The sequence below is a fragment of the Camelus dromedarius genome, chromosome 20 (assembly GCF_036321535.1).
Source record: "Camelus dromedarius isolate mCamDro1 chromosome 20, mCamDro1.pat, whole genome shotgun sequence".
Taxonomy (NCBI): Eukaryota; Metazoa; Chordata; class Mammalia; order Artiodactyla; family Camelidae; genus Camelus; species Camelus dromedarius.
Genome location: NC_087455.1, coordinates 8,888,159 through 8,911,483, shown reverse-complemented (window position 1 = coordinate 8,911,483; position 23,325 = coordinate 8,888,159). Strand labels below are relative to the sequence as shown.

Genomic DNA, 23,325 nt, shown 5'->3' with positions numbered 1-23,325 from the left:
GGGTGAAGGACAAAGATATGCCAGTCTCTTTCCCTACACTTTCAGGGACTATAAAAGATTGTTATTCTGTCTTTAGATGTTCTGGGAATGCCAACTCCACTGGAGCTCACCTGCCAAACGGTTCACCCTTCCTATAGCAGGAGTCAAGTTCAGATGGCTTAAGCAGGTCAACCTCTGCTGCTAGATCTCTGAGGCTCTGAGTAAGTACCAGGGCCTTTTTTGGGCCCCTCTGGGAAAGGGAGTGGCCTTTTCTTGCCAAGAATCAATAGGCATTAATTACTGGAGACACCTTCTGGGTCAATCCAATGTTGCCACTGCATAGCATGGCACATTAACCCAATGTGTGATCATGAGGAAGTCCCCTCCTCTCTCAGAGCTGCAAGGACTGGATTAGATGATCGTTAAAGCTGCTTCCTGAAATAATAATGTTTTACTATATTGTGAAAGCAAGGCCATTCACTTTAGCACAATGTAACATTTGGACATCAACATCTAACTCAAATTCTATGTGGAAACATGCCTTGGTCTTCTGCTTTTGGTCTAGACTGAACAGGTCTGTTTCTACCTTTATTTCAGAAACTATAAAGATATTAAATTGGTTGGTCTTAGACAGTCACACAGTTGAACACTGACTAAACTGTGTGTGTGTGTGTGTGTGTGTGTGTGCACACATGTGAGTGTGTCATCAGCCAGTAACTCAATCTGTAGGTTCCTGATTTCTGCTACACCCTATTGCCTTCCCAAAGCCCTATTTTGGGCATAAGTGTCATGGCAATAAATAGTTAGCAGTTCTGGATCAATGTACCAGAAATAAACTCCAAGAAAGTTTATTTCACTCAAAGAAAGCAGCTATCACAGGGCTGGAATGTTAATGTGAATCAAAAGCAAGAATAAAGCCTTCATCAGTTAAATAAAGCACCATGGGCAGTAAAGCTAACACCTCTCACCTCGGGGTGAGAACAGTGCATCAGAACAGCAAACCCTCGCCTGACGTTCAGTTATCAGATGATGCACTCTTCACTTGCTGGCATTTTGCTCCTCCTGGAAGCTGCTAAACAAAAAGATACATTAGATAAAAAACTGGCTGACAACATCTGAACCAACTGGTCAACCTTAATATCAGCGAGAAAAAGACAATGAGAATAAACACAGCAGGCATCACATGCCTCTTTCTTTGTTTCTTCTCTCTTTTTTTTAAATTGAAGTACTGTCAGTTACAATATGTCCATTTCTGATGTACAACATAATGTTTTAGCCATACATATACATAGATATATTCATTTTCATATTCTTTTTCATTAAAGGTTACAAGATACTGAATATGGTTCCCTGAGGCATTACATGCCTCTTGATGCAAGTAAACAACATCACTATGCAGTTTTGGCACCACCCTCCCAAAAAAGGGGGGGGAAATCAAACTTGAATCTGATTAAACTTCCAGATCAGTGGAACATGTTAAACACCACAGGGATGCAATCAGCCAAATCCCAGCAAAGAATGTGATGAATTCTATAGGGCAAATGAACCGCTGTTTAACAAATAAATTATTAAGGGGGAAAAAAGGTGGAGGAGTAGGGAGCCCAGAGAGACCTATAGAAACAACTGTATGGCTTTTACTTGAATGCTGATTTAAACAAGCATTTGAGACCACTGAGGAAATGTAAACACTGAATGTTTAATGATATTGAGGAATTGCTAATTTTTCAAGTGAGTTAATAGTATTGCCATTATTTTTTTTTTAAAGAGCCCTTATCCTTACGAGATGCATTCTGAAATGCTAGCAATGAAATGCTCTGGCTGGGACTTGCAGAAGAACCCAGATAGGAAGCTGGTGGGGCAGCATCGAAACAAGCGTGGCCATGAGTTGATAACTGTTGAAGCTGGATGCTGAGTACCAGGGGGCTCATCACCCCCTCTGCCTCTTGTGCATTTGGACATTTTCCAGAATAAAAAGTTTAAGAAAAAAATGATAGACATAGGTGCAGACTGTGTGAGTTCTGCCAAAATCAGAATGGAAATGAAAACAAATCCACAGGCCATCGATAACAGCCTCCCCACCCTCCATCCTTTTTTTTTTTTTTTTTTTTTTTTTTTTAACATTCAGCTGTTTGCTGTTTCAAGGCTCCAACAGCCAATCCTAAACGGTCTGGTGAGCCCTACACAGAGACTGTTTCAAGCTGGAACAAGCTCCCTGGAACCTCTGCTTTGCTGATTTCAGTGGCCCGCAGAGCACACTGCCTGGAGCATCAGTACCACCTGCGTACTTGTTAGAAATTTAAGTTTTCAGGCCCTACCCCAGACCTCCTGACTCAGAAACTGAGGGTGAGGCCCAGCAAGGTGTTCCAACAAGCCTTCTCGGGGACTCTGATGCATACCAACCTTTGAGTTAAAACTGGACAGATCTGGCACAAGAATAACTAAGTTAACAAACCAGAGAACAGAGGGGAGGAGGGCTGAGTACACTAACCACTTAGGTGCCCAGCGTAAGACTGCTGAGTTAAAACTCTAAGGCCTACAGGTCATTTTAAGTAATTCTGGTGGGCCCCCAAATAAAACATAGCCTCCATACCCATTTATTGCCACCTTCAACAAAAATAAAATAATTTTAAAATAAAAAAATTTAAAGGGCCGCTCTCCTCACCTCTGCAGCCCGGAGTCTCAATGAGATCACATACAAATTTGACCCTTCTTCCAAATCTCTTGCCTTAGAAACTGCTGTTTTGCTTGGCAATAATGGATGAGAGAAGAAACCTGTTTTAAAGTAATGCTTTTATGCAAATTTACCGTAGATTATCTGCAGAGTTATAGACTAGCCTTGCGGTATTCTCAAATTACAGTTCTACTGCCCAACGATGGAGCTGCAATGTGGAAAATGGGAAACTTTGTTAGGTGGCAGATCACATAATCAACGTTCTCACAAGGTTTCAGTTAAAGAAAGAAAAACAAATTAACTTCACTGCCTAAAACCATCAGTCCCAGAATATTCCAAACTTATGAATTTTTGTCTTAAACGACATTCACTTTCTGGGTAAACTAACACACTCATGGCTGCACAGCATCAGCTCCGACCATCTGCAGAGAGAAAAGGGCAGAAACCCTCCACTGTGGACATGTCCCCAGCTTCAGTAAATGCCCGCACCCAGGTTCTCCTCTCTCCCCGCACTGGCACAGCCCTGCATGCCGCTGCCCCCACAGTGCACACACACTTCTCTGCAGCCCACCCCCAGGATGGCAGGCAGCCCACCAACCACTAACTCAGTGTGACAGGAAGTCAATTTGAAAATATAAGTACTGCATGTAAATGAGCATTATCGATGGAAGGCTAAATGAGTCACCTTCAATGGCACCCTTGAGTGGGTCAGAAAAGGCCATTTTTCAAAAAAGAGTCACAAGCAAGGATCCATCACTCTGGGTCAAAAAGGTGAGTCTGCTCCCCACATGCACCGTGCCATACAGCCACTCTTAATGGGCGGAGCATTCAGACCGTGATGGTCTTGACTTTACTTTTTAACCTTCACACCACTTCGCAGGAGGCTCTCAAAACACTGTGACAAGATGGGGAGGAGGAGGAAGGAGGAACATGTGCTGGGCGCCAGCTGTGTTTCCAGGCGTGGCGCTGACTTCCCTGCTTGGCCACCACACTGCTGGGTGGTGCACGTCACTGTGCCATTTCCAGGATGAGAGACTTGAAGGTGGCGGAGGCAACAAATAGTCACAGAATGACACGTTTGAACCCTAAATGTACACGGGGGAGGTCGAGGCCCAGAAATAGGAGGTGGTGCAACCAGGATGACAGAGCTGGTACTCATGTGGGGAATCACACACACCCAGGCCTGTCCAGTCCCCACACCTGGGCCAGCTTCCTGCACAACAGCCAGCTGCTGGCCCAGTGGCACCTGTGAAGCTGGCACCTACATAAACCTGCTGAGTTCAACTGGATGGAATTACTACACGGTCACAGTGCTCTACCCGATGGACGTGGAAGGAGGTGACCCACAGGTGACACCGATGTGAACAACTGAAGGCTAGCTTAGATGCGGTCGGGAGATGCACACAACTGTTTCAGCCACAGCAGACTGACTAACTAGATTTTGTTCAGGCCAAGAATTAACATCCATCTGTTTACTCTGAACCTCTACGCTTGAAAAGGAAGACAGACAACCTGGGTTCCAACCCCAAGTCTTCCACAAGCGTTGTAACTGGGTAGAACCTAGGTTTCTCATGGTAAACAACTGAAAAGTAATGTCTGCTTCATCACAGTTTTATTATGAGGCTCAGAGAAGAAAATGTGTGAAAATTCTCTGTAAACCATTAAGTAATGCATAAATGGAAAGAATGACGATTACGTACCAGCGGGGCAGGTAGAGAGTTTCACAAGCAAAGTGTTAGGCAGCCCCTAATGATTCTAGTGGCAGAGAGAGGTCATCTTGGGATTTAAAAAAACAAGAAACAAAACCAAAAAATGTGCGAGCTCCACAATTGGCTACTCCGTTTACATTTAAACAAGAGAAATCATGTGAAATAATTATTAGGCTCTATCCAGGATCAGAGTAGATCTGGGAACAGAAAGGTGAAACTAGGTCCCATGAGAAATGGGGTCCAAGGCAGGGACAAGTCTCAAAACAAGGACTATCCACAAATCATGTTTATAATGAAGACAGAGTTGCAAACATGTGGAAGGAAAAATCCTACGAGGTGAGCAAAGCATAGGGAAGAGGCTCTTCTGCTCCCTACGGAGATGAAGCCATTCTAAGCCAAGTCAAGCCAAGAGACAGCCTGCTCTGTGCTCCCAGGCCCGTGTTCCCGTGAGGAATCCACAACAGAACACCTCCATTAGCAGGGCCCCCACCTCCCAAGTTCAGTGGGACAGACACGCCTCCTGTCAACAGCTGGCCTACCCAGCTGGAACTTCTAACACATTACAATGCATAGCACTGAGGACACTCGAAAATGGAAAAAAATGCATCGCTGAGACCCAAATTAATTCACTCACAATTCTGTCTACTCATCGTTCTCATTCACCCTTAACTCCCAGACACCAGCTTCCTTTTTCTTTGCGATACAGATACCGCCCTAGAGACATAAACCCTACTCGCCTATTCCCTCCTTTTCATTCTTAACTGGTTCACTGCCTAACCTCCCCACTGGCTTCAGTCAGTCGCTTCCATGTGCCTGTGGGGTCTCTTCTTCGCTGAGGATCCCTCCTCCACCTTTGCCATGGCTGCCAGAGGAGGCATTTCTGCCTTTTTACTCCCTTTCCTCAAGACCTATTCTCAAGGAGTGCTAATCCTGTCCACAAGCCCACCTGCGGCCACTATTACACCATCATCATCCCCAAATCTCCTCTTTTGAGGTTCATGCCAACCACCTTTCTCTCCTGAGCTCCAGGACAGTAACATTTCAAAACCTTTGACATCTAACCCACCCTAACATCCCTCTCAGCAACATCAGTACGCACCTGATGACATTCAACCCTGACCTCCTCCCCTCTGTGCCACATGGAGCTTTACCTCCTCTCTACCCCAAGGACCCCTGGTGCAGCTGTGGGACAGACACTGCCGACTGCTGCCCCAACACCTTTCTCCTCTTCTTAGTATCAGAAGCCCAGTTTTTAGTGGGCATTTTGCCACTGGGAATAAAAGACCCCATCTCCCAGCCTTTCTTACAGCTAGATGGGGCCAATAAGTTGCAGAGTTATATGGGTTCTGGAAGGGAAATGATTCATTGGGGGAGGGATCCAATTTTGCTTTTCTTTCTGGCATCTACATCTCAGAAATGATAGCTGGAGCTCTAGCAGAGTCAGGAGGCGAACTTGAGGTTGGAAATCACATGCTGAGGAAGGTAGGGTAGAAAAAGAGAAGCCCGAATCCTTGACTGCACCCCAGACCGGGCATTCCAGGCCTATGTCCGACTCCTCTTAGGTGAGAGAGAAATAATCAGTTTTAAGCCTCTGTTTATTTGTTTTTGCTTTTTTCCTATAACACACAGCTCAATACCCCATTACCGGCCAGTGATCAAATAATGGCAAACAATGAAATGGACAGGTGCAGGGTCTCCAACACAGCAATTGATGAAGAAGGGTCCAAAGAGACTGGAGGCCAGTGTTCCCTGAGCTTATGATCAGGATAGGATACCCTGCTGAGTGTTCCAGGCCCTACCATCATGTGGTGCATTGCACAGTCTCCAACATTACTCCTTTCTGCTTTGAGTTTCACATCTCTTTCTCTTTTAAATTCCTAAAGTTGTCTCTAAAATAACTTCTTAGGAAAATGCCACAAACACGTTAAAAAGAAAGAAATCAATCTCAAAAAATTTGCAGAAACTGTGATTTTTCTTCTCATATAAAATTCAAAAGAATAATACTCAGGCAAGTGAGGATTTGTTTCATTCTTCACTCACCCACCCCCACATCATTACATGCCTGCACCACACAGCCAAAATGGTCATGACGTCCCCCTTCTCAGCCAAAATCTGGTGAGAGAGGGAACGGCCCTTGTAGGGGAAACAACATCTCCACGAGAAACCCAAATGCCATGAGACACCCTCAGGGTTTCAGCTGCTGTAGGAAGAGGGCTGAACTCTGATTCGCTGAGCTGCCCCTGAATTTCTAGGATTCCACCGTGGAGTAATTCAGAGGAAGGAGTGAAGGGCTTGGACCGACTCTGTGAACCAGGATGGGCCCAAATCCTACATGAAGGCTTTTTATAGCCTCCTCCCCCAGATGGAAAAGTCAAGTCCATCATTCATGCATCCACCAGAACCCGTACAGGTGCTATCGTGACACCTCCACAGTTCACTGCACTTTACCTGGAAACCAGTCCACTTCACTGTGAGCACTGAGGCCTGGGGCTCTGCTGCCACCCTGTTTGTGTTACTGGTGCTGAGAGTGTCTGGAACGTGGCAGAAGTTCAACAAATGGTCACTAGATAGACGGATTAAGGTACAAATAGAGCAGTGAACCAGGTAGGGAGTCATACAGCCACCCCTGGAACCTTGCCCCACCATCCTACACCCCCCTCATCTACCACGGCCAGCAGCGGCGCAGAGATGAACGCGGGATGGGAGGCCCTCTCCTTGAAGGACCAGTGGGCTGCCTTCTGACACAGCAGCGGGACAGACCCTCTCACACGGCGAAGGGGTGGAGGGGGAGCAGAGGAAGCACTGGTGGAGGAACGGTTGCTACGCTACTAGTTACTTTTACAGAAGCAGCTAAAATGAGGAACAGGAAACTGTTTGCAAATGGGTGTGCAGGAAACACCCACTGTTAGAGTTTCCATGACAAGACAAAAAGGGAAAGGAGTCTGATGGAATCCATGGAACAGATGGTGTTTTTCCGACGAGGAGCACTGGTTGTGACATGGGGTTAGGGGAGACACAAGGAGGGGAAGGGCTGTTTGCTGGCCAGGATCACATGCCAGGCCCCAGGGCAGGCACCCCAGGCACCTCCCTTCTCATCCTCACAGCTACACAGGGAGCTCATGGGCCAAACTCCTCAGCTAAGAGCCAGCGACACACAGTGAAGGAAATCGTTCAGCCTTTACTCTGCACTTTCAACACATCATCCGAGATAATCTTCCCAACAGCCCAGTGAGGGGGTTGTCATTTCCCTTACAGATATGGCAAGTGAAAGTCAGGTTCCTTTCTCAAGGTCTTAAAACTGGCATGTGATCACAAAAAAACCTATGTATATTTTTTTGGGGGGTGGGTAATAACTATTAAAGGTGACGATGTCAACCAGCCTTACTGTGGTGACCATTTTGCAAGGTACACAAGTCTTGAATCATTATGTTTACACCTAGAACTAATATAATGTTAGATGTCAAATATACTCCAACTTAAAAAAACCTTGTATGTGATAGACTGAGGTTCAGCCCATGTTTATCTAACTTCAAATTAAGAACTTGAAAAAACCTTTTTTCTCTGTCTTGGAAATAAGACACTGAGTCAAACCAACTGGAGGTAGACAGGTTAATGGAAAAAGAGATGAGCAGGTCAGAGCAGTGGGGCCCCTGGGGTTCACTGGTCTCTCCAGGGCAACACAGCCCGGCTTCAGGGGAGCTGGGAACGGAAGAAATGAAGCCACTCTGAAATATAAAAGGAGAATAAAAAGCTGAGACTTCAGCTATATTTGAATGGAAATTGTAAGAAAATGAACACAATTAAGAGGACTTAAGAGGAGTCACTCCTACAGTCAGCATGACTGTCAGTCTTCCGAAGTGTTCTTACAATTTCACTTCCTCTGTAGCAACTACTGTGGTTACTTGGAGGAGAAGCTGCAGAGAAGCTGAGCACCTTGGTGAAGAGCGCTAACATGACGCCAAGGATGCCCATGCAGCAGAAATACAGTGGCACCCTCATCTAAGTCACTGTCGTGTGGGAGCACGTAGCCAGAAGCAGCCCCCGGGTGCCGCTAATTTTAAGAGAGCCATTTAGGGAAGGGAAGGGAAGGGAAGGGAAGGGAAGGGAAGGGGAGGGGAGGGGAGGGGAGGGGAGGGGAGGGGAGGGGAGGGGAGGGGAGGGGAGGGGAGGGGAGGGGAGGGGAGGGGAGGGGAGGGGAGGGGAGGGGAGGGGAGGGGAGGGGAGGGGAGGGGAGGGGAGGGGAGGGGAGGGGAGGGGAGGGGAGGGGAGGGGAGGGGAGGGGAGGGAAGGGAAGGGAAGGGAAGGGAAGGGAAGGGAAGGGAAGGGAAGGGAAGGGAAGGGAAGGAAAGGAAAGGAAAGGGAAAGAAAGAAAAAAGAAAGGAAAGTATGCTGAGAAAAATCCCTGGCACTTCCCAGACAGATTATGCTATCAGTGACTGAGACTAAAAAGTAAGCGGGGAGGAAGAAGCCAGTTCTGAGGGTGATGACGACCTGCCACCCCCACTGTGTGACCAGCGATGTGGGAACAGAGGCAGGCCAGAACAGAGCAGATATCTGCACCCCCTAAGAATGGGGGAGGGGGTCAGAGCCTACCTTACCCGAGGAGATGGGACTCACACGTACCCCACTGGTGGGAGCATCAGTTGATGTAAAATTTCTGGGAAACATTTGGCCATGTGTCCAAAAAGCCCTAAACTCAGCAAACTGAGATCCCTTCCGGGATGAGTCATCAGAAAGATAAGCAGAGCAGTGCGTGCAGTAAGAGTGGGAAAACCAACATTAGTAACAGGAATATGAATAATGAAGCAGATAAGCCCCACTGCATGGTACATAATGCAGCCACTAAGATGGAAGGAAAAAATTTTTAAAGACATGAGGGGAAAATACCTTGTAAGTGAAAAGAGCAGAATATAAGGCTGTTTATGTAACACAGCACAACTACTTCAGACACTGATTATCTACATATGCTACATTGACCTCAGCTAGTACCATATAATGCACAGAAAGATAAATGCTAACACAGTCCTGTCCGGTTAATACTATCAGAATTCTCAAAATTGTGGTATGCAATTTTCTTTATATTTTTTCTGTATTTTCCAAATTTTCATAATAAGGAGGCATCACTTTTATGATCAGAAAAGGCAACATATTTTAATGCAGAAAGCAAACTTATCATGCCTATCAAACAGTCCAGTTTTACTGCCAAAATGGAGTGACAATGAGCACACATCACATGCTTCTAGGATTTGTTTTCGTAAGAAATAGAGAAATGAGACTTGACACCTAGATTTAGACACTGAGAAGACCAGGGCTGTGTGAGGTGGGAAGAGTTAAGAAAAAGAAGAAAAAAACAGCCAACCTAGTTCTAGCTTTCCATGCTACCAGGGACAGGTATCTTTCCTTTCAGTGTCAGATAATAAAACAGTGGAGAAAATTCACAGCTTCTCATAGTTTCTAGCAGGCCACTCTGAAGGTGGAATTTATCTCTGGAAATGAGTAAAACTATCTGCCCAGACACTGATCAGGTCAGCAGACATCAATACCAGTGGCCAGGTTCACTTCACCAGAGAGAGCATTATGCCCCGCCTTCAGTTAAAGGCATAAGAACGACAGAGTAGGTGAAAAATGAACAGGTTAGCCACCTGTCTAACTTCAAAGAGAGAAAACTAGAAGTCTGAGAAGACTCTTTTGTCCCATCCCATACAAACATAAAAGAAGGAGGCTGGCCTAGAAGACTCGAGGACCCTTTCTATTTTGAAATCCTGTGATTCCAAGACTTTAAGTTTCATGCCTGGCATATGAAGCCATCTTGTCCAAAAGAGGAACCAATTAAATCTTCCAAAAGGCAGTCAATTTCCTGCAAAAATGCACGATCATACAGTGGAAGTAAAAAGTAAAGACCCAGAAGCCTCAGAGACAGATGACTGCAAGGAGGCAGACCCGGTGCTTCTAACCCACTCTGCAGCGTCATTCAGCTGTGGTACCATGCAGCCTCTGGGAGTATGATCCGCCTTCAAGCCCAGCTCCATCTGACCATCTGGGCTTACACCTGGTCCAGCACTACAGCTTCTGAAGGGCAAAGAGTAGGCAATGTGGCAGGATCAGAAAGACAATCAATGAAGTGGAAGTTCAAGTCCCACCTCAGCCAATAGGGATGGAAACCGGTTTCTGTATCTACAAGAGGAAGAGAGATTAACCCAGTGGATCAGGGCCTTCTCCAACTCCTCCACCAAGTACCCCTCAGCTGTCAGAGGGCACATCCTAAAGCACTGACCCCAAGTGCACAATCCTAATGAAGTCTCTGTCACCAAGACTCATGTATACTCTACGCTCTCCTCTGTATTTCTACCTGCTTCTAATTTAAATACGATGGTTTAAATATAAAACAATTATTGGTCATTTAAATTGCCTGAGTTCACCGATGCTCCCAGAAGCTACATCATTCATGTCCTGCAACATCAGCTGCCTCATCCCATCACGTAAACCCTCAGAGAAGTCATTCTCCAGTATGAAATGCAAGGTTCTTAATAATCACAAAACCTTCTTCCTCTTATAATTTTCTATGATAAGATGCAACAGTATATGTGCCAGGGCCTGGTTCATGACAGATGGTCCAAAGATAGAAGCTACATCTGAATCTAACTGATTTGGTCTCTTCATCAAACTAAACTTGCTTTGAAAGCACGCAGCGGAGTCCTGAGCTGCGAGAGCAGATCGTAAAGTGCACTGAAGATGTTGCTGCGGACACAGCTCTTCATCTCTAGAGCTTCTTGTTGAGGAAAACGAGGTGTGGAGAAGACAAGAGGAGTAGCAAGGAAAACACAGAGAAAACAACAACACAGAATTCAACAAAACAACTTATAAAGGAAGACTGACCAGGCAGGCATGCGTGGTGACAAAGTGCATGAGGACCCGAGGGACAAAAATTCACACTCAAGTTTAGCACCAAGACATCTCTCTGCAGATGAATTGTATGCCATCTGTGGGGAAAAAATGAAAATGCTGTCACTAACCATGATTCCTTCTTTGTCTTAGATGCCAAAAATTATGGAGTTACTACAATCTGCCGGAGTCAGGCGTCTGCTGCCTCCTACAAAAGTATTATATTGAATCTCACCCAAGCTGGCTCATTTTACCTTGTTTTCTAATCTGGAGGCTGCAGATGGGGCACCTATCTTAAGTAACTAACTAAATATACAACTTGGGGCAAGGGATTGGATCGGGGAGAGTAAATATTGACCCTCCTAAAAACAATTCCTTTTATACTCGATGAGGACTCAGCTCAAAATAAATAACACTATCTGGATTCAGTTCAATAAATATTTATTGAGTGCTTATTACGGCAAATCCCTAAGCTAGGGGCTGTGAAGAATGTATAGAACACACAGTCCTTGCAAGGTGAGTTTACACTCTGGGAGGGGAGGCAGGAGGCACATATAAATAACTAATGAAGGGCGGGATGTGAAAAGGCGAGGAGAGAGATCGAAAGGGCTGTGTTGCAGAGAAGTGGGGGAAAGACCATTTCCAGGCCAGGGAGATGGGGAAGTTTCAAGGAGGACACAGCACACGTGTGGGGGCTCTCTCAAGACACATCACAGGGTCAGTTCCACCCAGACTCTGTGATACAGTAGGCGTCTGTGGGATCCAGCTGGGTGAGAAAGACTCAGAACAGAATGCACATCAATGCGTGTGCTGCAAGGAAGACAGCGCCCCCAGTCGTCAAAGACGACTCTTGCACAGAGATGCAAGAGAGCCAGTGTCTCCTGAAACACCAAGAGCCAACTACTCTCCTCGAAGGCAGGCTGATACCGAGAACATTCTTTTGGCTCTTCACCATGTGCTTGGAGAGCAGGCCTCCCAAGGCTGGAGCAAACAGAAGCATGAATGTTGCACTATGGACATTCACTCACGGATGTGGAAACTCTTGGTGCTTTTAAACACTGGTCTAGAGAAGTAAGAGGAACGTATTTTTCTTGCTCCACTTTCCAGAAAACAACAAATAAGCCTTTAAAAGCTACAGCCAATACTAAGAAACACAGAGTAAGGCGATATTCAATTGTCCTGGCTCTTTTGGACAAGTACGCCTTCTCGAGGCAGATGCCTACTTGCTAGTCTTCATATGGCTAGATAAGAAAGTGAATGCATTCCAATGCCATCTGCAGCAGAGCTGAGATTCCCGCCTCATTTAAAAAGCCACTTTCAACTCCTTCGACTTCCCTCTACTGTCTATGACCCCTTACTCCCCATCTCCAGCCAGAATGCTTCCCTGCCTCCTCGATGTGCCCACAGTCCTTTGCAGACACTGCTGGTGAACTGCTAGTCGCTGTATTAGAATCAGACAGACGTAGGCATGTAAAGCACCCAGCACGATGCTGAGCACTCATCAAAAGTGTGATAAATGGTAGGTAGCTCTCCTCTGTCCTGAGGCCCTTGAGGGCACGCTCTCACCTTTATATCCTACAGTCTAACAGAGTCCCAGGCACGAAAGCTACTTATCTGGATAAATGAAGACCCAGAAACGCGGAGGAGCAGATACAGGACAGCCTCTCCCTTCCTGCCCAGGGCTCCCAGAGCAGCCCATGATTCCTTACAACGCCACGCCCCTATTCCTCCAGCAGCTCAACATGTTAAGTCACCCACCTCCTGCCCTGCCAGCTCTGTTAGATGCCAACTAACAAAACCCTCAGGGTCAAACATCAAACCAGCAGGATCCAACTTTCCGTAAAGGGCTGGGAGCTCTTAATCGGGAAGATCTGGCTGGTCTTGGCAGGGCCCTCCTGATCCTACCAGGATTATTACTCAGCCCAACTTCTCCAGCTGTCTGTTCACTTCTCTGCTTCCAGAAATATCAGGCTGGATTCTCTTTTTCCAGAATGGAGTGAGAAGGTAAGCATCAGAGATCAGTAAACAGTGGGTCTGGGAGAGTGGCAGAGAGCACTGAGGGCTGTCTTAGAAACACACAGGGGTTAAAGGATGAATCCCACACCCAGCTGGAGAGCTGTTCCTATTTGAAGAGAAGTAATTTTTTTTTTTAAAGCTACAGTTAAAAGGCTTTACAGATCATCTAAGTCTGATCCTTCTGTTCTGCAGAAGAGGAAACAGAGGCACAGTGAGATGAACCGACCTGGGGAAACGCCTGGATGGAGCACCGACATCAGACAACCAGGAGCGGACTGCACGTGCACTGGATGACTCAGATGTGTTCAAGGAGAGTTAATTAGATCCTATTTAACTCTGCATCAATTCAAGAAGCATAACTCAAAAGATCAGTTCAATTACAGGCCTTTGATTTTATGGATACCTGAACAGGGCTATGAAATTTCAGTGAAACTTACAACTTCATCGGTTTTATCCAGATGCTTAAGATTCTTATAACAAACATTCACACAGGCCACATCTTAACCAGGTTTTAAAGCACCTTTTTGAAAAATAAAAAGCCCTTGGCTAGTGGCAAGTTGCTTCTTTAGCTGGTGTTAGCAGAACACAGGCATCTGATGCAAGAAGCAGAAGTGTCCAGACAGTTGGCTCTGTAACCCTGAGCTCTGCAAAAGCCAAGCAAAGATAACGGAAACCTGTACAAGTTAACAGCTGAGACCACAAACCCCCAGAAGCCAGAGCCCCAGCGGCTGTCACTGGCAGCCCCTGCTCTCAGCCCTTCTTCCAAGATGAGGGTGTCTTCCTAATGTGGACAGTCTCAGTACCTTAGGGACCAGAATTCCGCTGACACGCTAGGAGTGGGGAGGAAGGGTAGGAAATAAACATCAGTAGCAATTAACATGCGGGCTTTTGACCCTTTCTTCTCCGAAAACTCAGAGGGGTACACAGCTAGCTCGCTCACAGGACCACATCTGGTGGTTTCTTTTTAACTGAGAGGAACAATTGACATTATCTGAGAACTCTTTTCTTTCAAAGTATCCAAAGGCAACCAGAATGTCTAAACACTGGCTCAAGGAATACAGGTTTCTAGCACTGAGGCCAGCTTCAAACAGCGCCCAGGAGAAGGGGCCAGTGCGGCACGATGCTCACCTTGTGTGAGTCTGGGTAAGCTCGCCACCACACCCTGGTTAACAGGCACCATCCATCACATTTTGCTTTCCCTACGAGCACAGTAGGAGACACTTGTTCTTAATCTCCATGCTTGTCTGAATGACCTAGTGCGTTGAGCATGGCATTTTGGGTAAAGATGAAAGCACAGCCTCTGCTTACAGTTTCGTGAGGGGGCTGATACACAAGCCACTAGTTACAGAACATAAAGCAGAACAAAGCATTACAGCTACACTAACTACCATATCCTGACACGCCAAGCGCCCAGGATGAGTCAGCAGGGACACCAAGGCTTCTCCAACACCGTCTCACCCATTCCTTACAGAACTGCTATCGGGATGGATATTTTTGTCTTCATACATGTGACACAACTGAGGCTCAGAGAGGTTTAAGTGACCCCGAACCAGACAATTAGTAACAGTAATCGGTCCTTACGGAGCACGAAAAATGCCAGAAACTGTGTCATGTTATACACTTTATGTAGACTGTTCTGGTTCCAGTCTCACAACGACCTTCCAAGTAAAGCACTGTCGTTGACCCCCCTTCACAAATGGACAGAAAGCAAGTAAGCTGGCGCGGCGGAGCCGGGCCAGCAGCCCAGGCCTTACTGCCTCCGCAGCACGTACCTGTAACCACCACCTCCGTCTCTACGTGGCGGAGTGCTGCGGAAAACCAGAGAAGGCCTGAGGAGGTGGCATGTGACATCAATGCCGTGGCTCCGTGCCTACCTCCTGGGGCACATGTCCTTCACTTCTGGGGACTGAGAAATGAGCAAAGCCCCAACACGCTGATGCATGAAAGAATGTGCAAGGAGCCTGCTTTTCCAGGCCTGCCATCAGGACTGCAGCACCAGCGCCCACTTGTGAAACCTGGAACTCAGCTGCCTGCAAGGTCCACGCTCCTCTGCCTCCAGCCTTTTATTTTATAAAGCGGCCAACACTGCACTAGGATACCCAATTTCAGTACAAAGAAGCTGAAGTGCCTGGAGCAATGTTCCACCCCAAATTAACACAGGTTGGAAGCACCGCATGAACAGACTGATGTGTCTGAATGGTGGTCAGCACAACACTGTTGAACTCCCATCGCAGCCACTGTCACCTCCATCTGCCCTGAAAGAGGCTGGACCAGCCTACTCACCCTAATTAACTGAATTAACAGGGTTCATCTGGAGGCCAGCAAAAGGCAGAGAAAACACCAGGGATAACAAATGAATGTAGATGTTCTAAACCTGAACGCACTCAGGGAGCCAGGCGGCAAATGTGCAGAAACAGATTCTCCCGTGGTAATCTCGACATTCAAAAGCAAAGCATGAACTCGATGCATCTCTCCAGAGCATGTTATCCAGCCTGGGACTTGAAAATGATCTCACAGGAGAGATTCAGAGACGAAGAGTGGCCTATTTCTTCAAGATCTCTTTCCTTCCCAAGTCACCTGAACTTAAGCCTTTCAGACGTGGCCCATCAGACGTACCGTGGCTGCTCCTCCCCCTGCCACCAGTCTTCGTACCACAGCAGCGGGACTCAGGTGGGAGGAAGTGGATGGATGCCCCCCAGAAGCTGACACTCAGTAGCCATCTCTGTGTAGACGTAAGAATGCTTCTTTCTGCACTCTGCTTCCACCAGGATTGGTCCTTGTGCAGGAGACTCTGGCACTATTTGAAGAGTTGGTGACTACGATGGCCCTGTGCTTGGTCTGTCTTCCAACAGCTTTGCTCTCTCCGTCCCTTGCAGACTGCTGCTGTCCCCCAAACAGCCATGGGGGGCTCAGAGAGGTGTGGGAGCAGGGCTCCGGCTCTGGCTGGGGTCTTCCCCAGTGGCCCCAGGGGCACCTCACAGCACAAGCATGTAACACCATCCAGCTGAAGAGTTCATGTTATGTCTTAATTATATGACTCCCAGGTGACTCTACTGAAATGGTCAGGAGGCCCAATATGAACACTGTCTATAATAATGAAAATAACTTAAATGTCCAACAGCAGTGGAATGGTTACTAAACTAAGGCACACCCACATAACAGAAAACCATGCAACCACTAATACGCAGAATTTGGAAATGTCCAGAATAAGCAAATCCATAGAGACAGAAAGTGGATTCGTTGCAGGACTGGAGGGTCTGGAGGAAAATGGGGAGTGACTGCTAACGGATATAAGGCTTTTGTGGGGGGCGATGAAGCTGGTCTAAAACTGACTGTACAAATCTGTGAGTACACTGAAAACCACTGAAATGTATACTTTCAATGGAAGCAGTACAGTATGTAAATTACACCTCAGTGAAGCTGTTATAATAAATGACGGTTTGGGAGACTCATGACAGGGAAATGTTCTATATAATGTTCATAGAAAATGGCAGGTTTTAAAATAGATTACTAATAGGATCGCATTTTTGTGAAAAATAAACAACACACACACACACACACACACATTTACAGGTTTATTACCTTCTAATTCTACTTCTACCACGGCTACTGTAGCTGGTTAACATTTGCTGAGCACTTAAAACCACGTGCCAGCCACTGTGGTAAGTGTTTTCCATGCATTCTCAACTACTGTCACAAAAGCTGTCTGAAATTGGTACTGTGATAGATGAGGAGATGGTCATGACGTATGGAAACAAAAAGACTCTGACCAAGTCCATACCACTGGACGTGGTGGTACAGCAGAGACTCAAAACCAGGACCGTCCCATCGAAGCCTGCATGCTCTCAACCACTGGGCCACGTTACACAGAGGCTGGACGTTGCTGCAGTGAGAGCAGCAGTGACTTGACCTTTATATTATTCTTGTTATAAAAACCTGTATCAATTTTTGGAATAAGGGAGGAAGAGAAATATATGCAATTTTGCCAAATAAAAGAAGTTCTAAGCATCTGCCATCTGTGGTAGGCCCTGGACACAAACAACCCAAGTTCACACCAAATTATTTCCAAGAAGGAGATGCTCAGTTTTAAGGCAAAAAGCTGTAAAAACCCAAGTAATTAGTCAGGGCTCAGTATAGATTCTGAACAGCTGGAAGACGGAAGGCCTCCTGGACTAGCTAGTCAATGGGCTCCTTGACCAGATTTCTGAGAGGTGGAATATGGCACCTGCTTAACTTGTCCCTCATAAGGCCCTTGCTGCTCACAGAGGCACCTCGTTTCAATTCAGACCAGATGGCGGGTGCCACTCCTCACCCTGAACTCAACACTCAGGGCGGGTGAGCTCCCAAACTGTCCAAAGGCCAGTATCACTCCCGGCTCCCACTGTCACTGCTCCTCCTCTGCGGGACACACCAATAGTTCCCTGAGCCACTTCTACAAAATGACTCCCAGCTCTGTCCCCATGCTGGACTCTGTCCCTCCTCTAAATACAGCCTCCAGCTGCGGTGCAGACGTGGCTGAGAACCTCCCTGGTTGAGGACACCACAGAGCCCTGCAGCTCTGAAGTGCCGCCTTGCACAGCTGCCACATTGTGAAGGGCGGAGGAAGGACCCAGGCCTGGCATTTATTCATTCCACCATGTCAGGGGCCCTCAGGGGTCAGCTGGTCCAAATCCATCATCTTACAGATGGAGCCAGTGGTCTGGGAGGTGGCTGTGCAACTCTCTCCAAGCTCCACAAGTGACACTGGTCTCCTGACTCCAGATCTGTGTAAACATGCTACTGACTCATATTAAATGGGTACCAAAACCTCCAGGTATTCTCAAAATTTAAAAGTTGAGTGTCCTTTACATTTTAAGAAAAGAAGAGCTCTGAAAGAGGAACAAAACAGAAAAGCACATAAATGCATTAATTCTTTTAATAAAAAACGTCTGCCCACCTGAGCTGCTCTGTACTTCTCTGCTGGCAGCCTTAGGTGGTGCCACCCTAAGGTCTCCCTGGAGAAAACCCACAGGGCTCAGGCAGGAGCCAGATTTATTAATCATCTGGGGCAGCACAGCCCTATTTTTTCAAATAATTTTTAAGTCAACACACCCAGCAGCCCTAAATCAACACTTCCCTCCTGTCCTGCCCCCACAGGGAGCGATGTTTGATGTTACAGCTACTGCCCTAGCCTTCAAGGAGAGATGGTTGTAATCTAATTCCTCAGTTTGTCAGACAGGACATGTTCATTGCAGCTGGACCCAGCTGGATATGAATCTCTTTCACACACACACTCCCCCAACAAAACATAAAAGGTAAAAGGCATTTAACAGAGAAAGACAGAGAGAGAGATTGACTGCTTCATCAGATCAAACTGAACAGGCATGAAATAAAGCCAATACCATCACCATGGGGATGCTGACCCCTTCCACCCATCTAATGGAAGTCAGTCTCCATTGAACTCTATCCTTTCCCACCGTGGGCCTTTGCTCTAAGGGTGTCCTCTGCCTGGAATGGTCTGCTCATCTACTCTTCATGGCCTAGGTTGGAAAGGACAGTCTCAGATCTCTCCACTTGGAACAGTGGCAGCTTCACTCATACTCCCAGAGCAATCTGAGCTATCATCACAGCACTGCCCACGGGCCATGCCACGTTACAGCTACTTCTGCACCCTCTCCCTAGTCCCCACTCACCTGGAAACACCTTTGGAGCAGAAATCATGTCTAATTCATTGCTACCTCCCCCTCGGCATCTATCACAGAACGGGCACACAGTAGGTGCTCAAACAAAGTCAAAATCAAATAAACTGCACTTAGTCGGGTATGAGGCCTTCCTGAGCATTTAAGATTTATCTTGCTAAAAGGAATCTGTCCTGTGGGTAAGCTTTATAATGCATCACTGTTTCCATTCCCATATTAAATTTATGTCTGTATGGGGGGTGGGGGAGCGGAGAGTACAGGATCCTATCAAATAAATCTACGGTTTATTTCTTGCCACCTGAGAATTTGGCCTGTCTCTACATACAATCCTTCTTGAGCCTATCAAAGTGCCTCAGACTGAAAATTACACATGAAGCCATGAAGAATATGCTGAATCCAATTCTTTGCACCATGGGGTGCTTCTGAAGGTGCAAACAAACCTATTTCACTTATACCCTCACTTTTTTTCTCAGCAGTAGCTTGGTACAGTGTGCCAAAAATGGGCTTTGGTGTCAGAAAAATCTAGTTTCAAAATCTGCGTCCGTCATTTTTTCAGCTGTGACCTTGGCTAGACAAGCCTTTCCAATGCTCACTTTCCCAAGGTGCAAAATTAGGATAAAACAACTTCCCAGCAGATTGATGTAAAGAACAGACAGAAGGTATAAAAGGCCTAGAACCTACCATGTACACGTTCCACACAGCTAATCTTAAACTCAAGTGCGGTGGGTTCCAGTGTTAAGGAAGAGGGGAGGGGTGTGGCTATTCTGAGGGGAAAAGCAAGGAAGGCCCCTATCACCCCCTGGACCACATCCTAGAAGGTGAGCTGACACTACAATGTCATCTTGCTCTCAGGCCCAGCCCTCTGAGCCACAATGGAAGTGCCAAACCCAGAGCAAGGGTTCCAGGAGGCAGCCTGTGGAGGGCAAAGTACCCTGGCTCTGAGCATTCCTTATAGTTCAACTCGGTACCAGCTCACCCAGATGGTGAGTAAAACAAAGTCACACAGTTAGTTAGTGTTCAAGCCTAACTCCTACTGGTGACTCCCAATAGGCAACTTGTCAGGAAGCCCCCTGATGCTGAGGTTTTAGGGAACTGGACTGCAAACATGGTGGTTCAGTCAAAAGACTGCAGAGTGACAGACCTGAGAGATCCAACCTTATTTCCTGCCTTTATTAGCAGAGAAATTACTTGATTTCTGGGCCTTGGTTTCCTTATTTGTAAAAACACAATAGGACATTCACATGAGGCTATTATGAGGAAAGTATGAGATAAATATAAAAATATGTTAGCACAGTGACTGGTATCTAGTCAAGGGGTCCCTACCTCTCAAGACTGTGCAGCTAGCATTATTATTAACCACACTAAGTACAAGCCAACATTTAAAACACACACACACAAGCCAGTACACAGATGTACCTAGACACACACACACACAATGCACATCAAGTAGAGAGAATAATCCAAATCCACAAAAGTGGACAAGTAGAAAAATGGAGGCCCAAAGCCAGAGAACCACAGATTGGTCCCTACAGATTTCTGTGGCCCCAAGGTGTAGGATTCCTCTGTCAGAACCACTAAATCCGGAGACAGTGTGATGCAATACCTTACATTATGAGGCTTACACAGAGAACAGAAGATATTGCTATGGCTACTATTTCAAATTCAAGAGCAAAAGCCTCTCTTTGAGGCTTCTCAGTTTGGTTTTGGGTCATATTATTTCAGGACCAATATGTAGAATTTCTTGTTCAACTATGATCAAACAGTCTGATCTGTCAGAGCTTCTGGCGAAACTTCTTGCCTCTGCTCTGCAGTTTTATGGTGCTTTCACCGAGACACTGGATGCCTGGACCACCCCAGGTCTACACGCCCATCACCACTGGCAGTGGGTACTATGAAAATGCTCTTGCCCCCTATGCCCTGCTGAAAATGGAATCTTCATTTTGTCCATAAACCCATCCACCCAACCTGTACTTCTGAACAGTCGATCCCATTTCAAAGTAAATAACCACTTCTGTACTAGTCTCTGTGATTATGTAATTGTAGCTTAGTTTACGTCACTGTTGTTTGTACACTCTGTTAAATAAGAAATAACACAAAAATGAATTTTACTTCAACTCTTAAAAAACTTCATAATTCCAAACCAAAAATGGAATTTAACATCAACAGCAATGCTTTTGAAAGTATTCCAGAATGCAAAAGAACCTTTCTGTTTCGTATTAAAAAAAAATGTTCTTCTTTCTTCTAAATAGCTGAGAATAGAATAAAAAACCTCCCTCTCTGGTTAATCCCACTCTAATTTACTTCCTACTTCCTTTATCACTTCTTTCAAGTAAAACGGTGATCTTTATTCACTTCCCCACCAGGAAGGGGAAGTCCATTAACATGTCGATGGCTGTCCATAACTTGAAGGCACGATTTTCATTTCATTTTTTATAAAAAATACTTTAGAAAACCTTTGTTATATAAAAATCTAAGAAACCGACAGTGGCTAGAGAGGAATGTCTTTTTAAAAAGGGAAAATGATAAAGTGATGAATTGTCTAAGGAAAAAATGTTTTCACATTACGGCAAGAACTAGCAATAACGACATTCACCAAGATTCTAGCTTTGATCCTTCACGATGAATTTTTGTTTGGAGGCCAGACCAGGTCATGCTCTCAAATCTCAAAGGAAAACTACAACTACACATCTACTGTAGACTAGTTTTCTACCTACCCCTCACTTCCTAAGCACTCTCCCCGACCCAAACCAGTTGGATTACTTAAGAGGTTACTTTCTAAAGAATTATAACCCAAATGCTAACTTTGATCGTCTTTAGGTGATGGGATTGTAGGTGATTTTCATTTTCTTCTTTATTTCTACAATGAATAGGCATGGCTATTAAAACAATAATAAAAAAAGTTATGTCAGGGCGTTTCCCATCCTGAAGCAGAAAGGTTTATATCCAATGGTCGTAATACCAAAAGATTAATATTTTTGCTGCTCATATTGATAAAATGAAGCTCTATCACAGACTATCAGATGCATTTATTCACTCAACACTATTTCTGGAGAGCCCCATTACGTGACGAGCGCGGTGCTGTCCCACACCCTGAGACTACAAGAGGCATCCACAACCACCAGCAAGTCCCAAGAAGCACCACAGGTGTGGGGCCAGGTGTGCACAAGGCTAGGGAACAGGGAGCAACAGCTGGGAAAGGTCCCTTCAAGATGGTGACACCTGAGCTCAGTCCAGAACGCAGAGAAGGCGCTCATCTGGTACAGGGCTCCTTCAAGACAGCAGGGAAGGAGGGCGGAGGGACACAGGACTCTAGGTGTGGCTGCCAAGGAGGATGGACATTATCCCATAAACCACACTGAGAGCTATCGAGGCCCACGTGTAAAGTGTTACACCTTTATTTCCAGGTAACAAAAATCGGGTGTATCAAGTACGTTTCTTGGGTAATGGAAAAAGAAAAGCACGTGATGAAATGCTATCACACGACTCCAGGCCTTCATTCACTTACTATGAAGTCTTCCACAAGCCGCAGCCTCCCCAGAGCTCTACCTGCCCTCCACCCAAACTCAGCTAGAGTCCAGAGGACAACGTATATGGCCTGTTTCTCACTATTAAACCAGAAGATGAGTAACCAAATTGGAACAGAAGTTCATGCCATACAGCAGAGATGGTTATCCTGGTATTATTCCACAGTTCCTCACAACCACTTTGATGGCTTAAAAATTACTTCCATTTGCAGCATGTGACCAAAATAAACTTTTATTTAACCACTCGGAGGAAACAAAACACAAAATGAATGAAAGATCTTTTCTGTTTTGTGTGTGGTGACTTCCTGTTCCTTTCACTCTTTTGGCAGCTCAGGACTGTATCACAGAGTACTTTTTATACCACAGTATCAGCACAGATCCCTTTTCAGACTCTGGAAAAACTGGGCATCTTCTCAAATAGCAACAGCTCTCCATTTACTAATATAAAATAGCAATGTGATTGAGGACAATCACCCCATTAATGAGGTACTTTAATCGTAAATAAACCTTCCCTTTAAATGATCCCAATACACAGCAGATCCTCACACCTCCGCTTCAGAATACCAAGCCTCTCTCCTTCCCTTCACCACCTTCCTGTGCCCATTCTCGTTCCCAAAATTCTCTGGCCACACAGCTTTGTCACTGACACAGGAAGCCAAAGACAGCTGACTGATTCTCTCCTCCCTTCAGAGTGAACTAAAGCACACATCCTACCTATTACTTCCTCCCCAACCATGAGCATCCTCTCCCCCAAACCCCTCGCTCAGGCTGTGTTCCCTTCCTTTTCATTTGATGACACTGATCCTCTTCACCACCAGAAGGACCACTAACTGGACATCAGTCATGAAGCAGACCCTCCATTAGGT

The 23,325-nt window shown here is 46.0% G+C and overlaps 1 protein-coding gene across 5 annotated transcripts in view; it reads right to left on the bottom strand.

Annotated features, from left to right (window-relative positions):
• The window catches only part of ASAP1 (ArfGAP with SH3 domain, ankyrin repeat and PH domain 1), a 313,187-nt gene that overhangs the window by 196,614 nt on the left and 93,248 nt on the right, over window positions 1-23,325 (bottom strand). The window contains exon 1 of one of the 5 annotated variants that reach the window (XM_064476842.1): window positions 948-983. The exons of the other annotated variants lie outside the window; for them this stretch is intronic. Within the exon in view, the coding sequence (XP_064332912.1) occupies window positions 948-968 (21 nt within the window). The 5' untranslated portion in view covers window positions 969-983. Of the gene's footprint in view, window positions 1-947; window positions 984-23,325 lie in introns of those variants that run through there. 5 annotated transcript variants of the gene reach the window in all.